The sequence below is a fragment of the Coturnix japonica genome, chromosome 20 (assembly GCF_001577835.2).
Source record: "Coturnix japonica isolate 7356 chromosome 20, Coturnix japonica 2.1, whole genome shotgun sequence".
Taxonomy (NCBI): Eukaryota; Metazoa; Chordata; class Aves; order Galliformes; family Phasianidae; genus Coturnix; species Coturnix japonica.
The window spans coordinates 8,436,365-8,445,179 of NC_029535.1; the positions used below are offsets into that span (position 1 = coordinate 8,436,365).

General features: G+C 54.1%; 1 protein-coding gene across 1 annotated transcript; it reads left to right on the forward strand.

Annotated features, from left to right (window-relative positions):
- The first annotated feature begins 1,002 nt into the window (after positions 1 to 1,002).
- Positions 1,003 to 5,606, forward strand: SOX18 (SRY-box transcription factor 18). The gene is made up of 2 exons (XM_015882099.1): positions 1,003 to 1,617; positions 3,626 to 5,606. Exons 1-2 carry the CDS (start codon positions 1,215 to 1,217, stop codon positions 4,477 to 4,479), a joined length of 1,257 nt encoding a protein of 418 aa, XP_015737585.1. The 5' UTR covers positions 1,003 to 1,214; the 3' UTR covers positions 4,480 to 5,606.
- The last annotated feature ends 3,209 nt before the right edge of the window (positions 5,607 to 8,815 follow it).

Sequence of the window (8,815 nt, forward strand, 5' to 3'; positions counted from 1 at the left end):
AACCATGGCATGCAACACCCCACGGCTGCAGGGAGGCTGGGATGGAGCCGGGCTGTTGCACAACACGGTGCCCCAACTCTTCCTGCGCCCGGGTTTCAGATTTCAGCTCTGGGCATCTCCGCAGCCGGAAGGATTTGGGGGCTATTCCCCAGGGCTGAGCTGTGCATGAACCCCATGGTCTGGGAGGGACAAGGGGCACTGCCTGCCAGCTGCCTCATGCCAAGGGCAGGAAGAGCTGTTGGACCACCTCACCCAATGCTTGGCATGTCTCCTGGTGCGCGTTTGCTGCTGCAGCAAATCTGTGTTGGGTGGCAAGGAGGGCTTTGAGCCATGAGTTGGGATGGGGATGGGATGCTGCCACCAAACGACAGCGTGCCATGGATCCGGGCAGGTCTGGGTTGTCATCATCCCACCACTGAACCCAGCATTGCTCAAAAGTACGTGGACAGGCAGGTTGGGGATGTGCTGCTTTTCATGGGAATGGGAAGACAAGGAGAGATTTCTCAACTGGAACAAATAAAACCCACCAGAATGGTGTTGGGGGAGAGGGCTCGGCCCTACCTTCACCCCACCGTTGCTCCTGACCCCGGGATGGTGACCGTGGCCAAAACACACACACAGAATGGCTTGTAAGGAAAATAACCTCGGAGTGCTGAGCATCCCTTGTGCCCTGCATACAGAGAATCCAAAAGCTTCCCCTCTGCACGGGCAAATCTCAAGCAGCCAGAGACGGGGCTTGAGGGGAAAAAAAAAAACCTAAAAGGAAGCGAGAAAAAATAAGAAGGGAAAGAACGGAGAGAAGAAACGAATCGCGCTCCTCGTCGGGAGGAAGGGAATGGGGCCGCACATCCACAGCGCTCCCACCCGGCCCTCCCGGGCGGCTCTTCCTGGGGACGCCCCATCTCTCCTCCTCCTCCTCCTCCTCCCCTCCGCCCGCTGATTGGTCCACCCCAGCTATATTTTGCCCCTTCCAGCCCAACATCATCCCAAAAAGTTTTTTTTTGGGGGGGGGGAAACGGGGAAAAAAAAAAAAAAAAGCAAAGGAAAGAAACCAAAACAACCCAAGGCGACCCCAAATCCCCCCGAAACCACCCGAACGAGGGCGAAGAAGCGAGCGGAGGTGCTCGGCGGCTGCAGGAGGCGGCGGGACACGCGGGATTCAGTTCTCTCTCCGGCACCCGCTCGGGTCGGACACAAAGTGCTGTCCAGCTGGAATGAATATATCTGAGTCAAACTACTGCCGAGAGGAGATATCGCAACCCCGGGGCGACTGTTCATGGGTCACCGGCGCCGTGCCGGCCGCTGAGCCCGGGCTCGCCTTCTCTCGGCCCCCGGGAGCCGCCTCCCCCTCCAGCCGCACGCCCAGCCCCGAGCCCGGCTTCGCCTTCGGCCCCGCGGCCCCCGGGGCGGCCCCCGGAGCGGCCCCCAGCCGCACCCCCAGCCCCGAGCCGGGCTATGGATACAGCCCCCCGACGGGCCGAGCCGAGGGGAAAGCAGGGGAGGATTCCCGCATCCGCCGCCCCATGAACGCCTTCATGGTGTGGGCGAAGGACGAGCGCAAGCGGCTGGCGCAGCAGAACCCGGACCTGCACAACGCCGAGCTCAGCAAGATGCTGGGTGAGTGGGGTGAGGGGCTGGGAGGAAGGGGGGATGGGGAATGTAAGGGTGAGGGGCTGGGGATGTGCGGATACGGGGCTGGGAACTGAAGGATTTGGGGCTGTGGGTGGGGGGTGTACGGGTACAGTTTTGGGGGATGTAAGGTTACAGGGTTATGGGGCTGGGGGGTATAGGGGTATGGAGATTAAGTATGTAAGTGTATGGGGACAGGATATGTAAGGGTATGGGGATGGGGATGTAGGAATATGAGGCTGGGGGATGTAAGAGTATTGGGCTGGGGAACAGAGCTGCGGGATTGTAAAGGTACTGGGCTGGGGAGTGCGAGGACACTGGGGGATGTAAGAGTACGAGGCAGAGGGATGTAAGGGTGTGGGGCTGGAGGGGTATATGCACTGGGCATATAAGTATACAGAGCCAGGGGAATGTCAGAGTACAAGTATGGGGGTGTAAGGGTACAGGGATGTAGGGATATGGGGCTGGGTGTGTGAGCTACAGATGTACAGGAGAGAGGTATGCTCAGATGTAGGGTTGGAGATGTGAGTTACTGGGGAGCAAAGCTAAGGATTTGGGCTGCAGATATATGGGAAACTGGGTTGTAGGGTACAACCCTACAGGGCAGTGGGATGCACAAATACAGGGCTGGGGATGCAGGTTGCTGGAGTACAGGCATGAGAATGAGGATTGGAAGAGTATAAGGCTGCGGGATGCAGGGATGTAGGGCTGAGAATAGGGGCTGTGTGAGGGGGGATCAGAATGCAGGGTTACAGGGATAAGGGTGCATGCTGTAGGGGCATAGGGGAGCAGAATGCACAAAAGTGTGGCTAGAAATATGGATTGTGAGGGTATGGGGGTGAGGATGTGGTCTGCAAGGGTAATGGACACTGAGATATGGGGTACGCAGCTGTGGGGCTGGGGATGCAGGGGTACAGGGCTGGGGAAGTGGGCTACAGGTGTTTAGGGCTGGGGATGCGGACTGTGAGTGTACAGAGCTGCAGATACAAGGACACAGATCCAGCAATGTGGACAGCAGGATTATAGGGCAGCAGCATGCAGGAATACAGTGCTGAGAATACAGGCTGCGGGGATTCAGAATGCTGGGATGTTGGTTGTAAAGGGCACAAGGTTGTGGAACACAGGCTGCAAGGATAAAAGAACATGGGGTGCAAGGATAGGGGGCTATGCAGGACAGGCTGGAAGGGTACAGAGGTGTGAGATGCAGACTGCAAAGGTATAGGGCTGTGGGAGATGGTTACAGGAGCAGGATGCTGTGGGATGCAGGACTGTGGGATAGGGCTGTGAGGTTACAGGTCCATGGGATGCAAACTGCAGGGACATGGGACCAAAGCATGCTGGCTGTAGGGTAGGGCTGTGGGGTTAACGGCTCTGGGGTGCAGCACTAGGGGACTGTGAGATCGTGTTACAGAATGTGGGACAGTGGGATGTGGGGTTCGAGAGCTGCATGCACACAAGAGGCAGGGAAACAGGGCTGTGGGGTGCAGAAGTACAGGGCTGTAGTCTGTGGGAGTGCACAGCTGTGGAGATGCAGGATACGGGAACACAGGGCTGCAGGATGCGGGATGCACGGCTGTAGGATGCGGGATGTGGGAACACGGGAAGCAGGATATGGGTTGACAGAGCTGCAGGATGCGGGACTACGGGAAGCAGGATATGGCCGGACAGGGCAGCAGGATGCAGAGACACAGCGCTGCGGGATGCGGGGATGGGGAGCACAGGAGATGGGGCTGTGGGTGCAGCTGGGGGACGGGCAGTTCGGGCTGTGGGTGCGGGATGCAGGGGATTGGGCACCCTGGGGGCAGTCTCCCCTCTTCCTAGGGCTTTGCAGCATTGTATCTTTGCAGCTGGGATATGGAGACGGCCCCACTTGGGACCCAACTCTCTGTCCAGCACCAGGGCCCATGCTGGGCACCGAGCCCGCTCAGTATACCCTGACACTCTGTGGGTGTCCCGAGTCCAGGCCAGTGTCACTGAGCTCCCTGTCCTCTTGCAGGCCAATCATGGAAAGCGCTGAGCGCCAGCGACAAGCGTCCCTTTGTGGAAGAGGCTGAGCGGCTGCGGGTCCAGCACATGCAGGATCACCCCAACTACAAGTACCGCCCGAGGAGGAAGAAGCAAGCCAAGAAAATCAAGAGGATGGAACCCAATATCCTCCTGCATAACCTTTCCCAGCCTTGCAGTGACAACTTCAGCATGAGTCACCATGGCGGCAGCCAGCCGGGCCACCCCCAGCCTCCCCCACTCAACCACTTCAGAGAACTCCACTCCATGGGGTCGGATATTGAAAACTATGGCTTGCCAACTCCCGAGATGTCTCCCTTGGATGTCTTGGAACAGACCGAGCCGGCGTTTTTCCCCCCGCACATGCAGGAGGACTGCGGCATGATGCCCTTCCGTGGGTACCACCACCACCACCCCCAGATGGAGTTTCCCCAGGAGAAGTGCCTGGGCCGGGACGTGGCCGTGCCCTACGCGCAGCCCCCAGCACACTTGGCCGATGCCATGAGGACTCCCCACCCCTCCGGCCTCTACTACAACCAGATGTGCTCAGGGACTCAGAGCGGGCTTTCCGCCCACCTGGGCCAGCTCTCACCCCCACCTGAAGCCCACCACATGGAGAGCGTGGATCACTTGAACCAAACCGACCTTTGGACGGACGTTGACCGCAATGAGTTTGACCAATATTTGAACATGAGCAGGACTCGTCCCGAAGCCTCGGGACTGCCTTATCATGTCTCCCTGTCCAAAGTGACTCCTAGGAGCATCTCCTGCGAGGAGAGCAGCTTGATATCTGCCCTGTCTGACGCCAGCAGCGCCGTCTATTACAGCCCATGCATCACCGGCTAGGTTCGCGTGTGCACCCAATGCAACAAGCCAACAAGCAGCCATCCTCCTCTAACTGCAAGCTCCGTAATATGTAGAGTATCTCATTAAATGCATCGCTTTCTTTCTTAAAAAAAAAAAAAAAAAAAAGGAAAAAAAAAAGAAAAGAAAAAAAAAATTACCAAAAAAACACAACCCAACCATGCTGAACTCACCAATATACCGTATCACTATATAACACATAGACGCCTTCCCAAAGCCAAAGGTTAACCACGCTCTAGCCTGCCTGCCCGCTGCAGCTCTCGTCATTCCATCCTCTCGGGGGCATTTTTTTAGGCAATTGCAGTGAATCCTGCCTGAGCCAACCCAGCACCACCACCATCACCCATTGCTCAGCACCCAGCCCTTGGAACTCACGCACTGGGGGGCCCTCGGGAACCCTTTTAGGGGGCTGTTGAAGACTCGTGGTGCCTGGTCGTGGTGGTCTTTAGGACAGTTTTTACTGTATTCTCAGCAATATATTTTAATTGGGCAACAAAACTATATTTTTACTAAGCATTTTTATATATATATATATAAAAAAAATGATATTTAATGTCTTTTCATTTTGTTGTCGTTGTTGTTTTGGTGGTTTGGTTTTTGGTTTTGTTTTGTTTTGTTTTTTTTTTACTATTAGACTTTTTCAAAGAGAAATCAAGGGATATCCATGAGATCTAAAGCATTTATGTAGCAAAGCTGGATTTGAGTAAAAAAAAAGGAAAAAATAAAGAAGGGGGAGGGGGCAAAAAGGAGATATTTTGTGTAAAAGGGAGTTACCATGTAAATATTGTGGAACAATCGACTGGAATTTTGTACAAAGGAAAAATACGACTGCTAACACTTTTATTGTCTAGAACTGTACGGCGAGCGATACTGTTTGATACTGGTTAATTATTAAAACATCTTCATCTAATTGCTCCCATCTTGTGCTCTTGTTGTGTGAACACATTTTTTCCGCAAATCCATGTCGGCCCAACCAGTTCCAGATTGCTGCCGGTGCTGATGATGAACCTGGCACATGGGGCCGGGGCTGCCCAGTGCTGGGGGCTCACGGCCGCCCATGGAGCAGCAGCTGTTCCAGTAATAAAACATGCGATATCCTCCTCCTAAAACGTGCCTTTGTGTGGTCATTGTGTTGTGAAGCTGGGGAGGGGGGGTCACTGTGTGCTCACTGCTTTTTTCCTATGGAAGGACTTAAAAATCACATTGCTCCACTCGGGATGTTCGATGCCCTTTCTTGCATCATCCCCATCACTTGGAGTGTTCCTATAGTTCAGATTATCCCCATAGCTTGGAGCATTCCCATGTCTTGGAGCATCCCTATAGCTTGGATATCCTCATATCTTGGAGTTTTCCCATAGGTTGGAGCATTCCCATGTCTTAGAGCATCCATAGATTGGAGCATCTCCATAGTTTGGAGTATCCATAGGTTTGAGCAACCATAGATTGGAGCACCTCAACAGCTTGGAACGTCCATAGCTTAGAGTATCCATAGGTTAGAACACCCATAGTTTGGAGCATCCGCATAGCTTGGAGCATCCATAGCTTGGAAAATCCCTATAGTTAGGAGCACCCCATAGCTTGGAGCACCCTCACAGCTCAGAGCATCCTCACAGCTTGGAGCCCCCCAGCCCTGCCCAACCACCCCTGCATGCCCTCACTCCCTGTTGAGCACCCCCAGCCCCATTCATCCCCCATCACTCCCCACATAGTCGCAGCACTCAGTGTTTGCAACGCGGCCGTTTGCAGAGCGGTGTTGCATAAAATGCTGGTGGTATCCGTTCCTTGAATGATGAGTGATTTAAACCAGGCTGATATAGCCAAAAAAGGCTATTATAAAAAAAAAAGAAGAGAGAGAGAGAGAGAAGAAAATGAATAGAAGAAGAGTTTTTTGTTGTTGTTGTTGGCAGAGAATTGCCTTTTAGGGGAAATGGATATTTAACAAATGACATTAATTTTCGAGCTTCTCCTAAATTAAATTCACATTAGTGTTAACAGGACTCAATCCTGACTCACTTTTTTTTTGGTTGAGCAAAGTGCTAATAAAACGACCCCGTTTGGGGCCGGCGATGCGTTCCCATTAAACGCCAGAAACGAACCTCCTCGTGTTTCCATATACAGTCTGCAAAAAGGGGGAATACATGGAAAAATGACATCATTACCTACACGGGAGGGCTGGCGGGCGACGTGTGCCAGAACCGGGGCTGAAACAAACAAACAACACCCGAAATGAGAAGCATCCTGTGCCGCCGCCGATGACTATGAAAGGAAGCAGCCTTCTATAGGCTCCGTCCCGCAGCAGCCCAGGAGGAAGGAGCCAAGGGAAAACATCAAGCCCTGACTGATTTTCCAGCCTTCAGCTTCCAGGTACTGTCTCCCCTCCCCCTTCCACCATGAGCGTGTGCTCATTTCCTGCCCTTGGGATGCATTGCTCTGCCATCCCATCCCACGCCCATCTGCCATCGGGTAGCTCTGAGCTCCGGGTGATTTTCATATGCTGTTCCTTGGATTCCAAATGAAATCCAAAGTGTTTTAGGGGTTCCCAAGGCTGGGCTTGGGTGAGACGTTCCCCAAAGCACCTGTGTTGGAAAATCATTGCAAATATTGCTGAGAGGTGAAGGATGCAGTGGGGTTCCCCTAGTCTACATCTGTGGTGGGGCTGGGTGCCAGCTGGGGGAGCAGACAGGGTGCTGTGAGGGGAGCAGTTGTTATCCCCTCACCCCCATCCTTCCCCAGCACCAACTCATGGGCACATTGGTCAGGTACAGAGGCTCCAGCACACAAACCCGTTCCTCACATAGCCATAGGTTGCACAGAGCCTCACTGAACAGCACCCAGGGCAGGTTGGGGCCAGCACCTCTTGCTTTGAGGTCAGCCCCCTCCCCATGCTCCTGCAGACAGAGGGTCAAGGAAGCAGCAAGGAAACCAGGAACAATCATGTTCCTTGCAGAAGGATCAAAAACACCCTGGGCTGCACCCTTGGGGTCTTCTCTGTGCTGCACAGGGCCGCAGAGCAAGCCCTGCTCCTTGCTGGCTTTCCCTACAGCATGCAGCCCCAAAGATGCAATGTGCTGCAACCTCCACTGCAGCGCTGCAAAATCACATAGCGGTGCAGGAGCGCTTTGCAGAAGTCAGACCTGTTCCTAAACAGCCGGAGCCCAGCCAGACCTTGCTGTGTGGTTCACAGCAAAGCTTCTGCACGCAGCCCTTTGTATGAATAACAAAGTGCAATTTGCCTGATAGCGCACAGGGCTGAGGGTTGGGAGCACAGTGGGGGCAGCCATGCAGTGCCAGGGGGGGGGATCGGCCCCATCGCCTCTAGTCCTCCCATGGGAGCATCCTGCTCCATGCACACACGTGGATTCCTCCCATCCTCTCCTTGGCGGCCCCATTCGGCCGTGCTGGGGCGATTTATTTCGGGGGGAGCAGTCAGGTGCTGCCTGGAAATGGAAACGGACTCTGCTGGAATAGTTTGGGGATGATTTCACCGCTGTTATGGCTCAGGCTGGGGCTGTTACCACGCAGCCCCTTCCGATTTTATGACTTAATCTCTCCAAAGCTCCGTGCCTGATGGGTTCGGACCGGGGAGGAGGAGCGAGAGGCTCTTAGCAGGTCGTTACAGCAGCAATGTGCAGAAAGAATGTGACAGGTATATTGCAAATCAGACAGGCGCATCCTGTGCCTTTCCCAGGGATGGCTGTGGGGCCAGGACCTCAATGGGCCCCCAATATGTGTGGTTGCACTTGTGTGTGCATGGCTGTGTGTGTGTGCATCCATGTGTGTGCAGTGGTGTGGCATGCGTGTGTCCATTGGTGTGTATATGCAGGCATGAGAGTCTGTGTGTGCATCCACAACTGTGGGAGCACATACCTGTGTGTACATGCATGTGTGTGCATCCATGTCTCTGCATGCAATCTGCATGTGTGCATCCATGTGCACACGTTTGTGCATCCTTGAGTGTGTGCATCTGTGTGTGTGTGTGTATGTGTATGCACCTGTGTGTGCAACCATGTCTGTGTATATGCTTATGTGTGTGTGCATCCATGTGTGTGCATCTGTGTGTATCCACGTGCATATATGTGTGTGTGCATCCATGTGTGTGCATCCATGTGCATGCATCTGTGCATACCCACATGCACACCCTTGTGTGTGCCTGTGTCTGTGTGTAAGTGTGTGTGTGTGTTCTGCCGGAGGCTCACTGGTCAGGTTTATAGCCCTCCTGCTTTTTTTATGGCATTATGGAGCTTTCAATGACATCACCCACATATTAAAACAGCATGTGCCAGCCGGACCGTCCCGGCGGTGTGCAGCTCCGGGGCTG

Coding starts and splice junctions, on each gene's coding strand:
- SOX18 (XM_015882099.1), top strand. CDS start 1,215: ATGAATATATCTGAGTCAAACTACTGCCGAGAGGAGATATCGCAACCC. Junction 1,618..3,625: donor CGAGCTCAGCAAGATGCTGG/GTGAGTGGGGTG, acceptor GTCCTCTTGCAG/GCCAATCATGGAAAGCGCTG.